Source organism: Terrapene carolina, unplaced genomic scaffold (genome assembly GCF_002925995.2).
Source record: "Terrapene carolina triunguis isolate 2854851 unplaced genomic scaffold, T_m_triunguis-2.0 Scaffold89, whole genome shotgun sequence".
In the NCBI taxonomy this organism is placed as follows: domain Eukaryota; kingdom Metazoa; phylum Chordata; order Testudines; family Emydidae; genus Terrapene; species Terrapene triunguis.
In genome coordinates, this window is record NW_020664440.1 from 26823104 (window position 1) to 26847315 (window position 24212).

Here is a 24212-nt window from a genome sequence, read left to right on the forward strand (position 1 = left end):
ATTGCCGGCGCTCCCCTGCCTGAGGGGCACGCTACTGACCATTGCCGCCTGCCTTCCCTTGCCAGGTGACCGCTCATCGGGGCTTGCCCCTTCCCCCGTCCTGGGTGAGGCTGCCTGCCCCCATCCCAGTAGGGGCAAGTCACTCTCACATATCCAGTTAGTCTGCAGGCGTAGCAAGTCCTGCGCCCTGTCTCCGGCTTCCTAGCCTTGGCACTCCGCTGCCTACGCCCTCCGCGGCTTCTTTGGAACTCCTGGCGAAGGAGTTGTGCCAAGGCCCGTTGCTCCCTTACCAGCTGGGCCATTTGTCCATGGAGGGCCTCCTGCACCTCCCATAATTCCTCCTGGGTCTCCCGGATTCCCTGCAGGACATCAGCCCCCTTCCTCGGGGACACTGACACCGGGACCCACCCAGGGACAACGCCTGGGGTCTCCCCATAGTATACCCCAGTGTATACGGGATCCATTGTTCTCTGCCTCAGTTTCTCCACCATCTCAGGCAATAGCCCTGCTGTTCTTCCTTGCCCCTTGTGTCAGGGGCGGACCGCTATACCTGCATTCTCCACCATATGTAAGAGGAGCAGACTCACCCCTGCGGCGCCTTCCAGGGAATTAGCTCGACCCAGCCTCCGGAGCGCCCTCTGCAGGCCAGTGATCTGCTTTGCTCTCTACTTCTGGGCCCCGTGTCCCTCCCAGGACCCCGGTGCCCCTTGCTCGGGGTGCTGCACCCTGGCAGTACCCACACGCTAGGTCTCCCCTCCCAGGGGAACCCCCACCTGCTAACCCTACCTCGCCTCAGTATCAGGCTACTGCCAGTCACCATCTAGCCCCACGCCCAGGGGCAGACTGCAGTATCAGCCACTCATCACAGGCAAGGTTGGGTTTGGGCCTGCTGCCTTGGCCTATCTCCGGGCTGCCCTCTGCAACCCCCAGTACCTCCTGGCCTAACACTAGGCCGCAGCCTGGGGCTTTCCAAGCTGGAGCTCCCCAGCCCTGCTCCACTCAGGTACTCTGCTCTAGTTCCTTGCAACCAGGCCCTTCTCTCTCTTAACTCAGAGAGAGACTGCTGAGCTTCTGGCTGCCCTGGCCTTTATAGGGCCATCTGGGCTCTGATTGGGGTGTGGCTCAGCTGCAGCTACTTCCCCCAATCAGCCCAGGGTGTTCTCTCTCACCCCCCATCCTTTCCAAGGGCTGTTTTTAAACCCCTCAGAGCAGGAGCGGGTGACCACCCCGCTACAGTCAGATACTAGTTTTGCGCCTTTTTTCAGACTAGACGCCATAGCTAGCACTGGGATCATGGAGCCCGCTCAGATCACCGCGGCAATTATGAGCACTATGAACACCACGCGCATTGTCCTTGAGTATATGCAGAGCCAGGACATGCCAAAGCAAAACCAGGACCAGCCGCGGAGGCGATTGCAGTGCGGCGACGAGAGTGATGAGGAAATTGACATGGACATAGGCCTCTCACAAGGCACAGGCCCCAGCAATGTGGAAATCATGGTGTTACTGGGGCAGGTTCATGCCGTGGAACGCCGAGTCTGGGCCCGGGAAACAAGCACAGACTGGTGGGACCGCATCGTGTTGCAGGTGTGGGACGATTCCCAGTGGCTGCGAAACTTTCGCATGCGTAAGGGCACTTTCATGGAATTTTGTGACTTGCTTTCCCCTGCCCTGAAGCGCCAGAATACCAGGATGAGAGCAGCCCTCACAGTTGAGAAGCGAGTGGCGATAGCCCTGTGGAAGCTTGCAACGCCAGACAGCTACCGGTCAGTCGGGAATCAATTTGGAGTGGGCAAATCTACTGTGGGGGCTGCTGTGATCCAAGTTGCCAGGGCAATGAAAGACCTGGTGATATCAAGGGTAGTGACTCTGGGAAACGTGCAGGCCATAGTGGATGGCTTTGCTGCAATGGGATTCCCAAACTGTGGTGGGGCCATAGACGGAACCCATATCCCTATCTTGGCACCGGAGCACCAAGCTACCGAGTACATAAACCGCAAGGGGTACTTTTCAATGCTGCTGCAAGCCCTGGTGGATCACAAGGGACGTTTCACCAACATCAACGTGGGATGGCCGGGAAAGGTACATGATGCTCGCGTCTTCAGGCACTCTGCTCTGTTTCGAAAGCTGGAGGAAGGGACTTTCTTCCCGGACCAGAAAATAACCGTTGGGGATGTTGAAATGCCTATTGTGATCCTTGGGGACCCAGCCTACCCCTTAATGCCATGGCTTATGAAGCCGTACACAGGCAGCCTGGACAGTAGTCAGGACCTGTTCAACTACAGGCTAAGCAAGTGCCGAATGGTGGTGGAATGTGCATTTGGACGTTTAAAAGCGCGCTGGCGCAGCTTACTGACTCGCTTTTAAAAGACCTCAGCGAAAAGAATATCTCCATTGTTATTGCTGCTTGCTGTGCGCTCCACAATATCTGTGAGAGTAAGGGGGAGACATTTATGGCGGTGTGGGAGGTTGAGGCAAATCGCCTGGCCGCTGATTACGCGCAGCCAGACACCAGGGCGGTTAGAAGAGCACAGCAGGGCACGGTGCGTATCAGAGAAGCTTTGAAAACCAGTTTTGTGACTGGCCAGGCTACGGTGTGAAACTTCTGTTTGTTTCTCCTTGATGAACCCTCCGCCCCCCCCCACCCGGTTCCCTGTAAACCAACCACCCCACCCTCCCCTCCCCCCTTCGAGCACCGCTTGCAGAAGCAATAAAGTCATTGTTACTTCACATTCATGCATTCTTTATTAATTCATCACACAACTAGGGGGATAATTGCCAAGGTAGCCCGGGATGGGTGGGGGAGGAGGGAAGGAAAAGGACACACTGCAGTTTAAAACTTTAACTCTTATTGAAGGCCAGCCTTCTGATGCTCGGGCAATCATCTGGGGTGGAGTGACTGGGTGGCCGGAGGCCCCCCCACCGTGTTCTTGGGCGTCTGGGTGAGGAGGCTATGGAACTTGGGGAGGAGGGCTGTTGGTTACACAGGGGCTGTAGCGGCGGTCTCTGCTCCTGCTGCCTTTCCTGCAGCTCAACCATACGGTGGAGCATATCAGTTTGATGCTCCAGCAGCCGGAGCATCAACTCTTGCCTTCTGTCTGCAAGCTGACGCCACCTATCATCTTCAGCCCGCCACTTGCTCTGTTTATCCCGCGATTCAGCCCGCCACCTCTCCTCTCGTTCATACTGTGCTTTTCTGTAGTCTGACATTAACTGCCTCCACGCATTCTGCTGTGCTCTGTCAGCGTGGGAGGACATCTGGAGCTCCGTGAACATATCGTCCCACGTCCTCCGTTTTCTCCTTCTAATCTTCACTAGCCTCTGTGAAGGAGAAACATTTGCAGCTGGTGGAGGAGAAGGGAGAGGTGGTAAAAAAAGACATTTTAGAGAACAATGGGTTCACATTACACAGCACATGTGCTTTCGTTACAAGGTCGCATTTTTCCTCTTATATTGAGGGCCTGCCGGTTTGGTGTGAGAGATCACTCACGCAGTGCCAGGCAACAGATTTCGGCTTGCAGGCAGCCATGGTAAGCCACAGTCTTTTGGCTTTTTTAACCTTCTTAACACGTGGGAATGGTTTCAAACAGTAGCGCCCTCATTTCCCATACCAAGCACCCATTGGGTTGGCCATTTAAAATGGGTTTGCAATGTAAAAGGAGGGGCTGCGGTTTCCGGGTTAACATGCAGCACAAACCCAACTAACTCCCCTCCCGCCGCCACACCCAATTCTCTGGGATGAGCACTTCACCCCTCCCCCGCACCACGTGGCTAACAGCGGGGAATATTTCTGTTCAGCAGAGCAGGAAGGGGCACCTCTGAATGTCCCCTTAATAAAATCGCCCCATTTCAAGCAGGTGACCGTGAATGATATCACTCTCCTGAGGATAACAAAGAGCGATAAGGAATGGATGTTGTCTGCATGCCAGCAAACACCGGGACCATACGCTGCCATGCTTTGTTATGCAATGATTCCAGACTACGTGCTACTGGCCTGGCGTGGTAAAGTGTCCTACCATGGCGGATGGGATAAGGCAGCCTTCCCCAGAAACCTTTTGCAAAGGCTTTGGGAGTACATGAAGGAGAGTTTTCTGGAGATGTCCCTGGAGGATTTCCGCTCCATCCCCATACGCGTTAACAGACTTTTCCAGTAGCTGTACTGGCCGCAATTGCCAGGGCAAATTAATCATTAAACACGCTTGCTTTTAAACCATGTGTAATATTTACAAAGGTACACTCACCAGAGGTCCCCTGTGTGCCCTCAGGGTCTGGGAGCATGCCTTGGGTGAGTTCGGGGGTTACTGGTTCCAGGTCCAGGGTGATAAACATATCCTGGCTGTTGGGGAAACCGGTTTCTCCGCTTCCTTGCTGCTGTGAGCTATCTACATTATCTCCATCCTCATCTTCCTTGTACCCCGAACCCGCTTCCCTGTGTGTTTCTCCAGTGAGGGAGTCATAGCACACGGTTGGGGTAGTGGTGGCTGCACCCCCTAGAATGGCATGCAGCTCCGCGTAGAAGCGGCATGTTTGCGGCTCTGCCCCGGACCTTCCGTTTGCTTCTCTGGCTTTGTGGTAGGCTTGCCGTAGCTCCTTAATTTTCACGCGGCACTGCTGTGCGTCCCTGTTATGGCCTCTGTCCTTCATGGCCTTGGAGACCTTTTCTAATATTTTGCCATTTCGTTTACATCTACGGAGTTCAGCTAGCACTGATTCATCTCCCCATATGGCGAGCAGATCCCGTACCTCCCGTTCTGTCCATGCTGGAGCTCTTTTGCGATCCTGGGACTCCATCACGGTTACCTGTACTGATGAGCTCTGCGTGGTCACCTGTGCTCTCCACACTGAGCAAACAGGAAATGAAATTCAAACGTTCGCGGGGCTTTTCCTGTCTACCTGGTCAGTGCATCTGAGTTGAGAGTGCTGTCCAGAGCAGTCACAATGAAGCACTGTGGGATAGCTCCCGGAGGCCAATAACGTCGAATTCCGTCCACACTACCCCAATTCCGACCCGCTAAGGCCGATTTTATCGCTAATCCCCTCGTCGGAGGTGGAGTAAAGAAACCGGTTTAAAGGGCCCTTTAAGTCGAAAGAAAGGGCTTCGTCGTGTGAACGTGTCCAGGCTTAATTCAATTTAACGCTGCTAAAGTCGACCTAAACTCGTAGTGTAGACCAGGCCTTAGTCTCAGTACCCCATCTGTAAAATGGGGATAAGAGTATTTCCTTGCCTCATAGTAGTGTTGTGAGGCTGAATACATTAAAGATCACAAGATACTCTGGTAATGGGGCCATGTAAATACCTAAGATAGATAAACTTGGAGTTTTGGCTACTGTCAGATACATAATATTGGACTAGTTGAACCACTGGTCTGATTCAGTAAGTATATCTCTATAAACCAGTGGTATCCACCAGGCCCAATTTTAATCAAAGCAAATAAACTGAGGCTCCACCTCCATGTGTGCTAGAGGCATTACCCATATATGTCCTTGATTAATGTTGTAGCCCTGTTGGTCCCAGGATATTAGAGATGAGGGTCAGATGAGCTTGTTTCTGTGCACATGCGTATCCAGATGTGGAAAGACTGACCAAATAGAGAGTGACCTGTGAATCTCCCCACTAGACCAGTAGCTCAAGGGAAACAAGCTCAGGGCCAGAATAAGAAGGCAGGGGACAAGGGAAAGCCTCACCCCATAAGTGCCTGTTTCCTTATTTTGTCCTCTCACATAATTGCCAACAAGGACCTGAGGCAGCCACCTGCTCCTTCTCCTCCTTAGGGTGACCAGATGTCCTGATTTTATAGGGACAGTCCTGATATTTGGGGCTTTTTCCAATATAGGCTCCTAGTACCCCCCACCCGCTGTCCTGATTTTTCACACTTGCTATCTGGTCACCCTACTCCTACTCCTTCTTCACCCCAGCAGCTTCGTATTAACTGGGCACCATTACTGAGTGGGAAAGCCCTCCTGGTAAGCAAGAAGAGTCCTGCAGGTCTCTTAGCTGTGAGAGAGACTTTAGGTGGAGCTGGAGCTAGCACACAGGAAATCTGAAATAAAACCCCATATGGCCATTTGCTTTTGAATCCCACCGTGCTGTCAACATTTTCTTGTTCAGGGTTGGTGAATCCCACAGGACTCAAGGGTCAATAACCCTGCTAGGAGTGACAAAGAGTCCTGTGGCACCTTATAGACTAACAGACGTATTGGAGCATAAGATTTCGTGGGTGAATACCCACTTCGTCGGATGCATTCATCCATGAAAGCTTATGCTCCAATACGTCTGTTAGTCTATAAGGTGCCACAGGACTCTTTGTCGCTTTTTACAGATCCAGACTAACACGGCTACCCCTCTGATACCTGCTAGGAGTGTGCACAAGGGTGTGGGGTAGCCAGGTCCATGGGAGGCCCCTCAGGGCTCCAGGGTTACATCTCTACTGGAATGGAGAGTACAACCTCAGGGATTCAAGCCAAGGACAGGAATCTGCTGGGCCAGGAGTGGTGGAACCCTTGGGGCTCCAGATGGCAGGGAAGGGGGAAAAGGTCCTGCGGAGCTCCTGGGAGAGGTCCAGGGTGGGAGTGTTACTGGTTTTTGCAGAGGTGCCTGGGGGTGCAGGTAGGGGTGTCAGTCCCTCCAGATTGTCTTCAATAGAAGATGAAGCTGTTGCCTAATAGGATGCTAATCACGATTTTGCAGCAAGTGCAGACAGGGATGAGTCGTGTTCAGCCTCATGTCAGACGCCACCCACAGGTCCGCACTGACCGCAGAGTCGTGTTCAGCGCCAGGCTAGCTAACACCACCTCATTTTCTAGGGCAGGGAAACTCTCCGGGCGCCCAGCTCGGGGCAGCTCCTTGCCAGGGAGGCCAGAGCGGGGAGTCCCTCGGGGCTCTGAACTCGGAGCTGGGGTTCCCTGGCATAGGTCCCCGTTAGGAGCTCTGTGGAGGTGGGGGGAAGGTGCTGGCTCCCTGACAGCTCCCCGGGCGGCCGGCGGGCCGCAGCCCTGCGCCCAGCAGGCGGAACCAAAGCGCAGCGAACGCAGGGCGGAACGGGCGGCGCTGAGGCCGCGGTGCCCGGCCGAGAGCAGGGAAGCTGCACACGTGACTCCGCGCTGGTCGCTCTCTCCTCCTCCCCCTCCGCTTCCTCCCGGGATCCAAGATGGAGTCGCTGAGTAAAGCGGGACAGGAGATGAGCCTGGCGGCCTTAAAGCGGCACGATCCCTACATCACCAGCATCGCCGACGTGACCGGCCAGGTCGCGCTCTACAGCTTCAGCCCCAAAACCAACGAGTGGGTAAGTGGGGAGCAGGATCCTGCCTTCCGCCCGTCCCCTAGGAGAGCTACAGATCCCTCCCCGCACGTTCCCCGCGGAGGAGAGCTGGGCACGGGCCCTCCCCCTACTCCCGGGGAGCGGACACCGACACACACACACACATCCCCCATCATCAGCGCGCAGATGTAGCCACTGACCCGCACTGCCCCTTTCCCTGGAGAAACGGAAACTCCCCCCAGCAGTGCGGAGTGGCAGCCCCAGCACCCCCCTTTCCCCGCCCGCCCCCCTCGGGACAGGAAGCCACAGGGGTCGGGGCCGGTCAGATTGTGGCACTGGTTTGCGGGGTAAGAGCTGTGACGCTGCGAAGTTTGAGATCTTCACACCTTCCCTCCCCCCAGCAGCTCGGACTCTTCTTAGGCTGTGGAGACCATGTAAATCAGAGGAAACATCAGAAAGAGTGAAATGGAATGTCTGATAGGAAAGAACAGACTTTCCTTGTGACATTGCTTGAATGTATAAATCTCTTCTTTCTGTGTGTTCCATTCTGTGCATCTGATGAAGTGGGCTGTAGCCCACAAAAGCTTATGCTCAAATAAATTCATTAGTCTCTAAGGTGCTACAAGTACTCCTGTTCTTTCTGAATGTATGCTGTTATAATTGTAGCAGGTATTGTAGTCTTGCCTGTTGTCCTTTATACTCTCACTGCTTTGTTTGTAGATGAGTGTGTACACACCTTTTTAGTTGTCACTTTCCACTAGCTGGTAATGTTGAGGTTCACAAAGTATGGAATTTGAGAAACGTTGATAATGACTGTTCTGCTTAAATAAAATTTCTGTTTCATTTCAAGAACGTTTTTCAGTTTCAAAAATAAAGGCCATCTATATACACTACATTTCTACAAGTTAGTATGAGTGTAAAGAGCTTTGGGATTACTTTAAAAAAAATCTTGTCAAAGACACACAGGCTTCCAGTTACAGGATTGTAACTGAATAGCCTCTGGCCTCTGAGATCTAAGTCCTGCAAAAATTTAAGCATGTGCGTAACTTTCCACATGAGTAATCCAGTTGAACTCAGAGTTGTTTGCAGGAGTCAGATGTTATTTTGCAGGTGGTAAACCATAAGGGCTTCTTCTTTTTAGCTAAGTTTTAATGTATAAAACAAAGTCTGAAGAAGTGAGTTTTTTTACCCATGAAAGCTTATGCCCAAATAAATCGGTTAGTCTTTAAGGTGCCACCGTACTTCTTGTTGTTTTTGTGGATACAAACTAACACGGCTACCCCTTGATACTTAACGTCATGGTGCGTAGCATACAATTATAATAAAAGATATGTCCAAAAAAATCCCATTGTAACTTCTAATTACAAGATACATGTTTTACTTTGCAAACTAAAAAAAAACTTGTATTAGTGAATATGGGGTTACTATAAAGAAAATACTTAATTTTAACTTCTCTAGTGAAGCTGGTTTGGAAGAGAAAGTAATCAGAAATTTATCATTGCTTTAAAATTGAATAATTGTTTTTATCAACAAGGTGACATGTATAACTACATATTTGCCTGAAAGGGTTAGCAATTCACTGAAAAGATAAGCGCTTAAATCTGAGGCCTATGATGTCAAACCTCTTTGTGAGAAGGTACTAAAAACTCTTTTCTTAGAATGCTGCATAACTGTGTGAGTAAGCATATCACTGAAATAACTATAATTGCTGTCTGTTGTAGGAGAAGACTGACATAGAAGGTACCTTATTTGTGTACAGAAGGTAAGTTATACAAAAATCCTTTACTGTAATATGTAACTATTAAGTTTAGATTTTGTCACAGTAGGCTTTCCAGCTAATTCTGATATTTGACCAGAAATTCACCTCCAACTGCCTGTTTTAAAAATAAATTTAGCACCTAGGCATATAACTCTTCAAAAAGCACATACACAATTTTTCAGTAACAATCTTGAAGAAAATAAATGAATAAAACGAAGAGAGAGAATCATAGAAATGGAAGTCGTAATTAGGTTGCTTTGTTAATAATTTTGGTAATAAAGCATCATTCCCTAATATATTCCTGAGTGCTTTAAATGACCCAAGTGATGATGTTTCCTCTAACTTCCATAGTCCAGAAATTATGAATTATATAATTTATATTTTTTTCCAAACCTCTCTTAAAATAGTTTCCAGTGAATGGGTCTGCCATTTTCCACTGGTTGTGATACAGATTGTCATTTAAAAGCTAGCAGTCTGTATGTGTGCAGCTTTCGGATTTTTGATTCGTTCAACAGATGACTTTGAGAGAAATGTCCCAATATTTCCTTAATGAGAAATAGCATGTAAATATCACCAAAGATTCATCTTAAACCAAAGGCAAATCACTAATTTAACAATGAATTACTGCTCCATTATATGCAAGAAATGTGAATGGAGAACTAATCTATCCATCCTGAGACAGGCAGCAACCCGCTTCATATTACTAGTATTTCTTTTGTCCGTAGCACTGTGAGGTTCTGAATGTCCATTGGGCTCCATTCCTATAATCACTTAAGCAAATGTTTAATTTCACTACATGAGTAGTCCTGTTGATTTCAATGGGACCTGCTTGCAGTAGTAAAATTAAGCATGTGCGTAAATCTTGTAATCAAGTATGTTCAGCGCCTCTTAGGAGGCTCTCAGCACCTTGCATTATTGGGCCCTTAGTAAATGTGGCCATGATGTTGATGAAATCTATACAGCTAATCACATCTGATTATAATGTAGCAGATTTTTGTTTGTGGTTGTGTATTTTTCCTCAGGGTATCTGCACAATATGACCAGAAAAAAGTAATCTTGCTGCTATGTTCCCATAAGTGTTAAAAGGCATACCGTGTTTCCCCGAAAGTAAGACATCCCCCGAAAATAAGACCTACTTCCAGTTTTGCCTCTTGCTGTAATATAAGGCATCCCCCCGAAAATAGACCTCCCCAATAATAAGGCCACCCCGGAATATAAGGCCCCGAAGCTCCAGGAAAAATAAGACCTCCCCTGAAAATAAGACCTAGCGCATCTTTGGGAGCAAAAATTAATATAAGACACTGTCTTATTTTCGGGGAAACAGGGTAGCTGAGCATAAGGATATATTATCATCTAATAATTTAAGAGGAAACAAATATGAAATTGTTTTGTTTTGACCTTCAAGTGTTTGCTTGCTTTTTTCTAAAGCTAGACTCTAAAGCAAGTCTTACACAGAATATTTAGAAGTTAAATGTTGTTATCCTTGTCAAAGCAATTTTTCTATATATTCATTTTCTTTTAGGAACTATTTTGAGGTCTGGGGGGAAAAAACTCTCCCTTTATGAGGCAAGTTGGGGTGCTTTTGGATCCTCTCTGAATATATTCCCTGCTCTTTTAATAATGCTCAACTCTTAATATTTTTGATTCTAATGAAGTTGTGTCTATTTAAGGTAGAGGTAAATTTTGCCAACTGAGTTTTTTAAGAGGAAATATAAACATTCTTTTCAAGCTGATAAAATCTCATAAGCCAGCAAAGGTCTTTCCAGAAGACTTTAGGAAACTAGCATTTGCAATACCAGTTTAACCAATAAGACTATCTAATCCAATATCCTGTCTGGTAGTGCCCAATTCCTCTGAATCACCTGGTAGGTACAAGAAACATATGAGAGAAGCTTCTTCCTAATTCCAGGCAGAAAGGGTCTGATCCCAAAGCCCAATTAAATCAATGTGTTTCCATTGACTTCAGTTATCTATGGACAAAGCCCTTAGTGACTGTCCTATGCCATGAAACATAAGAGGTCTAAACCCACAAGACCCTGATCTTACGACGACTCATTGCCCAGTCTTACCTTTATACACTCTGAGTAGTTGCATTGACTTCAAAGGTACTTCACAGTACATAAGATTCAATATGTGCATAAGTCTTTTCAGGATTGTAATTTTTAATAATGGATGTCATCTGTAGTTAAATCCTGTTCTGAATCCTTATTAAACCTCTTGGCCTCAATAATATCTTGAAGTGCCAAGTTCAGCAAGTTAAAATTATAAATTGTATATGTAAAACTATAACATTTTAAAAAGCAAAATTTAAACTGAAGTATTTTCTTCAATTAGTTTTAATTTTGCTGCTTTTTAATTTCATTGAATCTTCTCTTCTAGTAAGATGAGGAATATTTTTAAATCTGTTACTGCTATGATTTTCACTGTTTTGCTCACCAAAAGTGTCAGTTTTATCCATTCTTGCCATTACTTATGAAAACTAAAAACTTTTCCCACATAGATCACTTTAGATCATGTAAAGTACTTCTAACTATTAAAGTATCTTTTTTGTTTTTGTTTACTCATCTTTGACTATTTGTTATGCTGTAGAAATTCATTTGAACCTATAAAATGTTTTCTTATGTGCATAGGCTTGGTTTTATATTGCATGATATATTTGCTTTGGGGTATTTTCATGTAAACATAATTACATAACTAGTAACTATGTATAAACTAGATATATTTACTGGTTTCTGCATTTATAAACTTATCTGTCTATCTTGATAAAGTTTCATGTGACGGAAAGGAATAGAGTATTAGTAATGCTTGGTTGAACTGCATAACAGTTTGTCATAAAAATATATTGTGAAGGTGGCTATTTTAACTAAGCACATATGGCATTACAAATTATACTCTTAATCCATGCTTTGTTTTGGCATTTGAAAGCATAGACATGTGATAATATTTTTGCTTTAGTAAAAACTTGATATACATTTAACTAATAACTCTATTCTCAATGAAACAACAGGTCAGCTTCTCCCTACTATGGTTTTACGATTGTGAATCGACTGAATATGCACAACCTAGTTGAGCCAGTAAATAAAGACTTGGAATTTCAACTGCATGAACCTTTTCTTCTTTACAGAAATGCTAGCTGTGAGTATAGATGTTTTAAAAATCTATTATATAGAAGTTCAAACTGTCTTCTGATGTAGGCCACTTTCAGGTTCTGTGATCTAATGGTCTGTTTCAAGTGTAATGTAATATGTCAGATTCTAATGAAATGTCTGCGGCTATTTCCTTGTCTATGCTACTTGATTTAATACAGTTATGTGTAGCTGCACATTACCTTGAAGTTGCTGTTTATTTTAACCGTTTTTATCAATGTAGGGGCACTATACATAGTTTGATATTCATCCTGTTAGGTCATAAGTCAACCTTTTATTTTAGAAAAGGGATCACACATACACGTATGTTGTATGCAAAATGGAATTAAAGTTTTCTGAAACTTTGTAGAACAATTCCGCTGCATCTGGTTATGTCTTATGTGTAACTTTAAACTTAAAAATAAAAAAAAATTGTAACTGTGGCTTCTGATTTTATATGGTTTTAGTTTTTCACTGTCTTATTTTGCAAGTGGAAGGTGAGAGTATAGTCAGCTGCTTCATGGAAATGAGGCTGCTTGTGGTGGGAACTGCTCAACTCAGAGGAAGGAGCTTCTTTTCTTTACATTAGGATACAGTGGACTCACGTTTGTGCATTCCCTCTCGACACACATGTACAGAAATATATTATACCCTTTAACCATGCAAGGAAAACATTGAGCTTGAGCCTACGTAATAATATGCAGTATTATTAGGTGAAGTTTTATAATTCTCCATTCAGTGATTTTCCTTTGAGCCACAGAGAGCTGACCCCTTTAACCATCTCTCTCTGAGTCCAGCAGTGTTTGCTTAGCTCCATCCAGAGCAATTTCTAAGTCTAAATACTAGAGCAGAGAGAGCTACATCTTGGCTTTATATTTACATATGATTCTAGTTTCTTCTCCTCCTCCCCTTCCTTTTCCCTTCCCGTTTCAATTTTTGAGTTTTGGACTTGCTTCCTCACTTTTCCCTCACATATGTAAATTTCTTAAAACGTTTAGCTTCTCCCCTCCTATAAGAAAGGCAAATGTAGCAGACACAATCTTGAGTATCAAATCTGGGCTCCTCTGTCTGTATTATATCTTTCCAATTAAAAACAGTCAGTGGCAGCACTTTCTGGAGCACAATCCTTCAGCTTGTATAAATTCACTGCATGGGTAGGTAAACAGTGATTTTTGGTTGGGGGCTGGGAAACAAAAGATGGGTGTATTTCTCCTTCTTGCCTCAGCATCAATGTATTTCCATTTCAGGTGTTATACCCGTGGTGTATTCAATTAACAACAGAAAGAGTTTAGAGCCAGCTCTTAATGCCTATTCTGTAAAGGTTTCAGCAGAAATGCTGCCAAGAAAGCCTTTGTCAACGTTAACCCATATTGTGATCATATTCAGAGGAAGGACTGCTAGTTGGGGAGAGAAAAATTACCTCTTATACTGTATAAAAATTGCATTGTTAGCGACCTACTGTACATAGGAAGTACAGTAGCTTTAGATTTTGCACAAAGAATCCGTTATGATGGTTAATTAGGAGTTGTATGAGTAAATTGTCCTGTTGAGATTTCTGAACTTCCAGAATTTCCCTGACATGCAGACTTCAAAGAAAACATAATATATGGAGATGTCAGGTTTTAAAAGAATACTGTTTCATAGAAAGAGTAAACCAGATAACCCCTTTGTTAAAGAAATAAAATGAGCGGGCTGTATCTGAAGAGCCTCGAGTTAGTAAGTTGTATTTTAGAGGGAGATCATTCATGACTGTTGCCTTAAATTCTTTTCCTCCTTTCAAGGTGCAACTATGTAGTAGCCCATTATCTTATCTTTGTGATAGGCTTTTTCTCTTACTTGAGGTCAAACAAATCGTGGGAATAATACTGCTCTGAAAGGAGAGTCTGCCCTTTTTCTTATACAGGTAGTTGGTTGCTTTGAGAAACTCCTGTGCAATTTCAAAGTCATTTGGAAAAGAAAGCATTATTTCCACTATAATATAGTTGAGACAACAGTTTTGTTAGCTCCTAATTACAAGTTGTGGGGCTACAGAGTAGTATAGAACTTATAAATATATTAGTTTACTGCATTTAGGAAAGAAATTGAGGATTACAGGGATTAGGGGAGTGGGTGGGGAAAATTCTGGTCTCTCTATATATGCAAATTTCTCCACCCCACTCTCATCCTCATGGATTATTTTATGGAAAATCAGCCTCTTGTTCTTCCCTTCATGTTAGTAAAATTTAACAGCTCTAAAGAGGGGATATTTAAACATTTGTGCGTTTTTTATCAAGTCAGCCAAGCATGATCACTAGAAATAATTTAGTATTGCTGCCTTTTCAGGGACTCACTTTTAAAATCCTGAACTGGCCTAATTACATACTCCCTTTGTTTTAGTTACTTTTTCACTGAATTTGATGAGGTCCATACATTGAGCACTTTTAAGCTAAAGGAAGGTACATTTCAAAATAGGCAAGAAGCAGGCTCATTTATGAAACCCACTGTTGTAGTCTAAGTTAATGATAACTTTGTGCTCAATGTAATGAGGAAATCTTGTACTGATTATTCTGCTTCCTGAGCTGATGGGCTGGGAATGCCTCGTATTTCTCAAGAACTCCTAAAACCTCAGCCTATATCATGGCCACCAAAGCTGCTCCACATTTCTGATCCTGAAAGGAGTTTATCTGTTTCATTTATCATAAAAATTGTGGTCCTGCTGTGAGCTAAGGTTTGCACTTCCCTAGGGACATAGAGCAAGGGGTAAAAGATGGCAAAATAATTTCCTTTCACTAAGTTAAATGTTGATTTAAAAAGTGCCATATCAGTAACACTTTTAAAACACAGCAGAAACTGTGAAGGCAGTGGCATTGCAAAGTTCTTCACCGTGCCCTGCCATTATGCCTTGACCCGAAAGAATCATTGGGGATAAGAGGTACCAGTTCAGTCTGTGACACCTCTGTTAAGACTGTCAGCATGGGAACTCCTTGAGTGATACAAATATCTATCGATTATGAACTGGATTGGTCTCATGTCAGCCACAAAGTAGCCCTCGGATGATTATTTTTATGCTGGCTGCTTTTGACAGGTAACTTGCCTGGCTGGCGGGGATAGTAGGAAAGATTTGCTTGTCAGGCTTTTTTTTTTTTTTTTTTTTTGTAGTCCACACATTTCATAAAGCCCCCAAGGGTTATGACTTGCTTGCGCATTTTTCCTATGGCAGAATTGCTATGACTAGTTTATTGTGCATTAGAGCTGATTTGTAGCTACTGCAAAACAAAAACCTCAGATATATTGCCATATTCATCTGATGGTACAAATGGCCTTTAATGTTTTTAGTATTGGACTAATAAAAATGTTTCCTATTAAGTCATTTAGATTTGTAATTAGAATTGAATACTAATCTGTTAGAGCGGTCTGTTTCTTCAGCAGTAGTTTTTTTGAATACTCTGTGTATGTCTGAAAAACATTTTTGTTACACACAAATTTATTAATTGAACAGTTATATTCTCTTTCATGGATTGTACTGTCATGAGGATGAACTAAGTGACCTAATATGGTTTTTTTTTCGTATAACTAACTTCTGTTTTTCTAGTTTTTCATTTCATTTTTTCCTCTCATTTAATTTGTTTAGTCTTTAATGAGATCATTTATCCATTGTATCTGTCTCTGTGTGGTGTGTTACATGTACATTTTATTCTTTAAAGGTATTTGTTTTAGAAACTCTACTATTTCTCTTTGTATCTTCCTAACTCAAGAATATAAATAGAAAAACTTTTTCCTATTTCAAATACTGATGTTTTGAGAAAACAAACATAGGATTAAGACAGATTGTTTGCATCCTAGAACAGTACCAAAAACTCTTTAATCATTAGTGAGGCAAGTCACTGTCAGCTTCAAAAGTTGTATATAATACTGCTTTGAAATTCTAACTCTTTATCCATAATGTATCAGATCTCTCTGCTACAGAAATGACAACTTATGATGACTTAAGATCTTATTTGACATTATACCAATTAAGGTGATATCTTGGTAGAGTGGAATTATTACTAGACTAGATAACAAAAAGAAATATTCCATCTCTGTTTTAGGAAGTAGTGAATTCAATGGAGAAAGCATGAGAATGATCCCAAGTGTGAGAAGTGGAGTTATCCAATTTCTTCTAGTCTTTGACACATTTTGAATTTATCTTAAGATTTTTCCTACGGAAAAAAAATCTTTCCGTTGTCTCTGCCGGTGTGCACATTATACTGTCTCCTAGTACAGTCTATGTATGTATGGGACTGAATATATATTGGTCAGAAAATATATAATATGTGGCAAAACTGTTTATATTTCCCCACTCCCGGTATTGTTTAATTGTTGCTGCTTGCATTGTGGTCACTTGTCAATTTCCCTTAATCTTTTCAGACATAAGGTGACTTATAGTTCATGCTGTTTGAGAAGTTTACATTTTTTCCCTCAAGAAGCATTTGAATCACACTGATAGCATCAAAACCAACCTTTTAAATGTATGTTTACGGTTGTCCCAGAATCTTGGTTAAAATCATGCATTATGAGCTTTTTACAGAATTTCACACCCCATGATTTCTCGTCCCTTCATTTATACTGGTGGAAGTACATATATCAACAACATTATGCATTTGTAGTTTGAAACGTTCATTGTGTAGTTGAAGTCAAATCTTAACTTCATTAAAAATATGTGCCAGATTATGATTGCTCTGCAGTAATATTCTCAACAAGTTTAGTCTGCTTTACAGTGAAAGAAAATGAGTTGAACATTTTAAACAGTAATAAACTTACCTCTAAAAGTTTGCAAGAAGTATGCTTCTAATTCTGTTTCACTTATAATTTTCCCTTTGTATCTGAGGTCTTTTTCTTGATGTAGAGGTTTTTTAATCAAATCTAGTTCACTAGATAGGTCAGGAGAATTAATTTCCATGGTGCTGAAAAGATAGATGCTAAACATAAACTTTTAATATTAAGAAGAGAAGAAATATGGTACTGTGGTGTTTCCTTGCCTTAGTTCTCTGCTTGCCCTTTCCCAATTCAAGGGTAGGAAAGCTAATGCAACAGAGAAGGTGGATCCTTGGGGGGTGGGGGTTTGCACTGATATTCAAAATGAAATCTGAACTACAAGCTGCTGTCTTCTTTGCTTGTCATTTAATGACCTTTTAAAGCTTAAAAAGTACATTCTGTATCCAGAACACTAAAAACCAAATTAGTTGTTTCATTTCACAAGATTTACAAACAAAACGTAAAAAAATAAGTTGCATAATTGCTTTTAGTGCTGTGTCTTAGCCTTAAGACACTGTCCCATTATCATTCATATCAGCAATGTATCCAGATAACATGTCTCCATGATTGCTGAAGGAGAATGGATCTATAGCAACTGCATTAGCTCAACCTGCTGGTCCAAGATAAGGAGGTAGCTTGTTGTTGCTACTTTTATAGAAAGAAGAGGTAAAATACAAGTGGGGTTTTTTGTTGTGGTTTGGTTTGGTATTTTGAGAGGGGAGAGGGCATTCGATAGAGTTCAAGCTGAGGATAGTAAGAATAGCTATGGTCTTTGAGATGGTGTTTTAACAGCAGTGACTTTCCTATTCTGGGTCACTGTTGCAAAGTAGTAATCCATGTTGTGGCTGAGTGAGGAAACTTGATTTGTCTCAGAGCAAATCCATTAACACTTGGCTTTTACGTGTAAGTTGGGTAAAGGATTTAGCACACGCTACTAGTAAATTTGGAATACTATTTAGACTAGAGAATGTCTTTTCTGATCAGGTTAATTCATTTAATTTTTCTCTGGGACAATAGATTAAATAATTGTGTTAGGAGGAGTTTGTTTCCCTGATTATCCTCAGTTTGTTCTAACCAACTGCCAAGAAGAAAGGTGCATGTTTCCTTTATTGTCCTTGAGTGCTGTGTTTTGAGGTTCCATACTTCACTGAGATGATATCTCTACTTTGCTTTCATGTGAAATATAGAAAGTTTTCCGGCAGCTGTTGTTAGGTCTTGTTTTATGTGATATTGTTTTTCTGCAATTTTTCCTGATTAAAAACAATGGAATATGATACAAATATATTTCTCAAAGCCTTCATCCTGGAACTATAGTATTGTGCTCGCTTGGCAGGATAAACTCACCTTTCATAGCAATTTTTATTAATTTTTTTATTCTTTTTAAGCATATTTTGCTAAGTAATAATGGTTCAGAAAGAATGTAACAAAATAACCATGGAACAAAAAATACTGCCTAGAAATTTTAGCCGGGCATTTTAATCTCACATCAGAATTAAATTAAAGATAACCAAATCTGAGTTGACAAATCAGGAATAAGTTATGATGTGGCCCAGGAATGATGCTAATTATGTTAAAGACAGTGTGAATATGCAAAATACAAATCTCACTGAAGATATTGGTTGATGGTGTGAAACAATGACAGCATTTCTGTCTTATCACTAAAGACGTTGCTCAGCTTTCAGTAAATTTAAAATAAAAATAGAGGAAAAGCTTTAGTAGAGTGACATCAGTGGAAAAACTGGATCAACACAATAATGGATTAGGCCATAATTTACTACTTTATGTTCAATACCATTTAAACTAATTCAGCAATCGTGTCCATTCTGAGTGAAAATGAAATCAAGTATTTTCTTGTTGCACTAGGAAGAAAAGCAATTGTACACTTGGTGCATCAACAGATGACACTGATACCATTGAATAGTGAAACTAGGTAATCTCTCACACAGAATTTTTAAAGAGATACATAGTCTTTATAATAAATCCCACTAATCACAAGCAAATAATTTTGTGTTCAATTAGCCTGGATGTAATCAGTGTAATAGAAAGGAGCCTTTACTGCTCCTTTCATTCGGGGCACATTTAGCAGGATTTTAATATAACCAGGAGAGAGAGCATCAGTTTACAAGGAATTAGTAAACACTTAATAATTTTGCTGCATCTGGTAAAAGGACTGTTAAGCAATGTCTTATATGTGCAACAATAAAATGCAGTAGTTTGCATATCAAACATGAACATACAATTCGAAACATGTTCAAAAATCAAATTTTAATATTAAACATGTATGTATAAAACATCTGATTTTGTTGTGCTGTTAAAAAGCGGGAGGGAAAGTGAGTACCATAATCTTTGAAAGTGTCTGAAATCCGCACAGAATAGGTATCTTGTTAGTAAACCTTGTAAATAGTTTGGTAATCTGTTTTCCATCATAAATGACACTGACAGGCTTTCATGGTAACTCCCTATGACTCCTTGACAGCAGCACAGAATGAAACATTATGATATGTTGGTAGACAGAGCAGATTTGGGATGCATTTCTGGTCTTGTGCTGGTCTGTTTCTGGCAGAATTGAGTGTTACTGTTATCGTTTTCCTCCATTAAGCTATCATTATAGGTTCCTTATCTTTATTTCTCCAGCAAACATGCTTTTGAAGAATTTTTTTTCCTGTTGGCAGTTCTTCTGATAATGGAGTGGGGAAGGGGAAGATGCTTGTTTTATAATGCTAAATTATGCTACAGAATGGATTCCTGCTAAGGGAGAAATGGTTTAAAATGAAACCAAGCTTTCATAATGTTAAGCTGGCAGCTCAGATAGTTGTTTGGGTTTTTTTTAATTCTTTCTCAATTGTAAGGTTTTTTTCATAATATTTTTTTGCATGTATGAAGACTCTCTTTACTAGCTCAGTTTCTGGCAATACTATATTTCTTCAATTCAGTCATCTTGATTTTATGATTGAAGAAGGTTGTTGCCTGTCATCCATACTGCAGATCCTAAACTTTGGGCCTCTTGCATGCTTTTTAATAAATTCCAAAGATTAGACCTAGAAAATTATATTTCAGTTTGCCTTAAACTGTGTGTAGAACTGCAGTAGAAAGGTAGCGGATTTTTTTTTTTAATGTTTTTATTTTTATAAAGCGACTTCTCAGATGCTTGTGGTATGTAATAGGATTTAATGGAGATGGACATGTGAATAATGTATTTTGTGGTGTTTTGATGAAGTGGAAAATTGCATTACCACCTTTGATAGGCGGAATCTTTTATTCACATGTAGTGAGGTCAAGGGCCCCTTTTATGAGGTCGAAATTTTAGAAGCTAGTATCCTTTCTGTGACATACAATAAATAAATGGAAACATTTTTGTTGCTTTCAGTATGGAACTGCTTCCAATTAAGGCTAGAGATAAATGTTTTATTGGGTTTGTCAATAACAATCTTCCAACCCAGGAATCTGTTCACTACCTGTTTGCATTCCATTTGTTGGCTATGAGTATCTGGTAAACAAATGCATTAAGTACAACTAGAAAATCCAAATACAATTCTTCTAATAAACCAAATCTCCAATAGGTGTGTTCCATTTGCAAATTACAATATCTAAAAACTTGGCAAGGATATCTTTCAGAGAAATAGCTTATTTCAATAGAATACAGAAATATTTCTAATCTTGAAAGATTTTAATGGGTTACTGAAATGATTCTGTCCAGAATCATGAAAAAGATCTTTGTCTGTTTTGAAGAACCTCTCAGTGTTTGTGTTACTGAACTTTACAATGGCCCTGTGAATTGATATTTTTCTGTTTAACCGTAATTCGGTTGCAGTGCACTTTAGCTAAAGTATTACTGTAGTTCACACACTTGGCAGCTGCTTTGAGCCGTCGCTTGGAAAGACCATCTTTCCAAAGGCATGGGTTTCTTTCTGACTCTTCCATCGAAGGTGGAATGAAATATTATTTTTGAAAATTACTCCATTTCACTTGGTGTATCTTTCAACTCAATGTGATTTAGAACCTGATTCAGCCAAGTTTTAGTTGTACTGATCTCATGATGAAAATTAAGCATATACTTAATGCCTTGCTGAATCGGAGCCTTCATGACCTCAGCTGATCTATGCTTACTAAATGTTAGGAGTATAGTCTACCATGTACCTAGCATTGAGTAGATCTGTAAACATAAGACTGGTACGATTGGAATTTCAAGGCTGCCTCCCTTGCACACAGTTAGATTTCCAGAGGGGAGAGTTTTAGGTGAGTGAAGGTGCCAAAAAAGACTAAGGCTTAATTACCACACTGGAGTTGAAGTCTCATTAAGGCAGTTTTATGTGTGACTTAAACTATTACTGACCTCTAAGCAACAAACTGAAATAGTTCATGGTTTTATCTACAAATATTAACTGGACTAGAACTACATAAGTGCTAGATGCTCTTGATGATTTCATGATCGTTAAGCTGTAACATTTGGAAGATGTATAGTACTTGCAAAACTAAAGTCATTTTGTGAATGAAAAATTATTTTAATTTTTTGTACATTTTAAGGTGCCCAATGAAATGTAATTTCCTAACCTAACTGATTTTGTTGTTTTTCATGCCTCTTCTGCACACACTAGTATTCCTAATTACCTGCTAAATGATACTCATTCATGCATAGGATAGATGAGTGGAGATTGATTGTAATCTGTGTATTTTAGTGCTAGTGGGCTGCTACTCTGAGCTGTTTTATTACCACATGATTTTTGACAGTTTTGTCTTGTTTTCTTTTTATGTTTTCAAGTGTCTATTTACAGTATCTGGTTTTATGACAAGAATGACTGTCATCGAATAGCAAAACTCATGGCTAAGTAAGTACCTCGTTTTTTATTTCCCCCCCCCCAAAAATTCTGCCCTCCAGTGTCACTTATGTAATGTTCTCTCAATTTTTACTGTGAAATATGCTTTTTATATTTAACATTTTTAAAATCAAAACTTTGATATTCTCACTACTTCTCTTTAACTTTCTGTAATAGCTAAATCTTTAATTCACTTTAGAATTTAGAGCATCAGAAGTCTTTCAAAAATGTTAAGTTCTTATAAATACTTGAGGTAAAACAAGACAAAATCAATAACTTGCCACCCTTCCCCATGCCCATCTCCCCAAAAACATGTGCACATGTGTTCTGGGTTGTTTATATTTTTTTTTATACAACCCTGCCTGAAATAACATCAAGGTAACCTAGATGGCAGAATATCCACACCGACAAAAAGGAGTCCAACAAATAAGTTGAGATGATTAACAACTTGATCGGTGAATGCATTTAATTACCAGACCAAAAAAGTGAAGATTTTTGTGTTGCCTGTTAGTTCTGTAGTTTTTGAGTTTATTTTTTTCCTATCTAGAAGCCAAGGGATGGGGGAAATGGGTGTAATCACTGGTGATTGGAGAAAGGTGTGGGGCTGATGGGGAGAGTGAGTGGAATTATGAACTGTTAAAAGGGCTTCTTTGTCAGAGTCCAGAAATTTGCTGGAAGATGGGCAGGAAGGCCCATGTAAAGCTGGCTACCTCATCTCGTTCTACAATTTTTAATCTTCATTGTTTAATTTACTAATATGTTTTTACATTCTAACTAGAGTAAATGTGAAAACTGCTGAACAATACTGCAAACAGGTGACTAGTGTTAAACTCATATATTGTACTGAAGTTGGTAATTACTAATCTTGACACAGTTTGCCTAAAGTTGAGGAAAGTGGTGGTAAGCAATTAGAATGGAACAAAGTAACAAAAACAGTTCCTCCTCTAAAGCCGGATGTAAACATTGTGCAGAGTGAAATAGCAAAATAGAATTTAAAAAACTTGTCCAGCCAGCTTAGCATCAAAAGAGTGTTTTTATCACATTTGTATTGGCTTGGTCAAAAATTCGTAATCAGGTGCTGAAAAAGCAAGTAAGTTGGTAAAACCATACAGATACCAACTTTTATTAATAGAAGGACAGATTCAAGAGACTGTTAGTCCTAATAAGTTAGTTGATTGGGGGTCTCGATAGCTGTGGTCTTACCTTACAGAACTGCAAGCTTTTCATTTTGGACACTATATGTGCCTTTTTATATTTGAAGAATAAATATGCTTCAGTGAACCACATAATATGAATTTTGTTTTTTCTTGGGTTATCAAGCGATTAAAAAAATTAATCTTGATTAATCGCACCATTAAACAATAATAGAATACCATTTATTTAAATATTTGTGGATGTTTTCTACATTTTCAAATATATTAATTTCAATTACAACACAGAATACAAAGTGTACAGTGCTCACTTTATATTTATTTTTTATTACAAATATTTGCACTTTAAAAAAAAATAGTATATTTCAATTCACCTAATACAAGTAGTAGTGCAGTCTCTTTATCGTGAAAGTTGAACTTACAAATGTAGAATTATGTACAAAAAATAACTGCATTCAAAAATAAAACAATGTAAAACTTTAGAACCTACAAGTCCACTCAGTCCTACTTCAGCCAATCGCTCAGACGAACAAGTTTGGTTACAATTTGCAGGAGATAATGCTGCCCACGTCTTATTTACAGTGTCACATGAAAGTGAGAAAAGGCGTTCACATGGCACTGTTGTAGCCGGTGTCACAAGGTATTTACTTGCCAGATGCGTTAAAGATTCATATGTCCCTTCATGCTTCAACCACCATTCGATAATGATCCAAAGCAGAGTGGCCGACACATGTTCACTTTCATCATCTGAGTCAGATTACACCAGCAGAACGTTGATTTTCTTTTTTGGTGGTTCGGGTTCTGTAGTTTCCGCATCGGAGTGTTACTCTTTTAAGACTTCTGAAAGCATGCTCCGCACCTTGATCCCTCTCTGATTTTGGAAGGCACTTCAGATTCTTAAACCTTGGGTCGAGTGCTGTAGCTATCCTTAGAAATCTTACATTGGTACCTTCTTTGCGTTTTGTCAAATCTGCTGTGAAAGTGTTCTTAAAATGAACATGTGCTGGGTCATCATCCGAGACTGCTACAACGTGAAATGTATGGCAGAAAAAACAGAACAGGAGATATACAATTCTCCCCCAAGGAGTTCAGTCACAAATTTAATTAATGCAGTATTTTTTTTAATGAGCATCATCAGCATGGAAGCATGTCTTCTGGAATGGTGGCCAACGCATGAAGGGGCATATGAATGTTTAGCATATCTGGCATGTAAATACCTTGCAACACCGACTACAACAGTGCCATGCGAACGCCTGTTCTCACTTTCAGGTGACATTGTAAATAAGAAGCAGTCAGCAGTATCTCCCGTAAATGTAAACAAACTTGTTTAT

General features: G+C 41.2%; 1 protein-coding gene across 1 annotated transcript in view; it reads left to right on the top strand.

Moving 5' to 3' along the window:
• Positions 1-7121: 7121 nt before the first annotated feature.
• DCP1A (decapping mRNA 1A) overlaps positions 7122-24212 on the top strand; it is a 56508-nt gene continuing 39417 nt past the window's right edge. The window contains exons 1-4 of the mRNA XM_024223486.3: positions 7122-7283; positions 8981-9021; positions 12026-12153; positions 21676-21742. Of these exons, the coding sequence (XP_024079254.1) occupies positions 7149-7283; positions 8981-9021; positions 12026-12153; positions 21676-21742 (371 nt within the window). The 5' untranslated portion in view covers positions 7122-7148. The remainder of the gene's footprint in view (positions 7284-8980; positions 9022-12025; positions 12154-21675; positions 21743-24212) is intronic.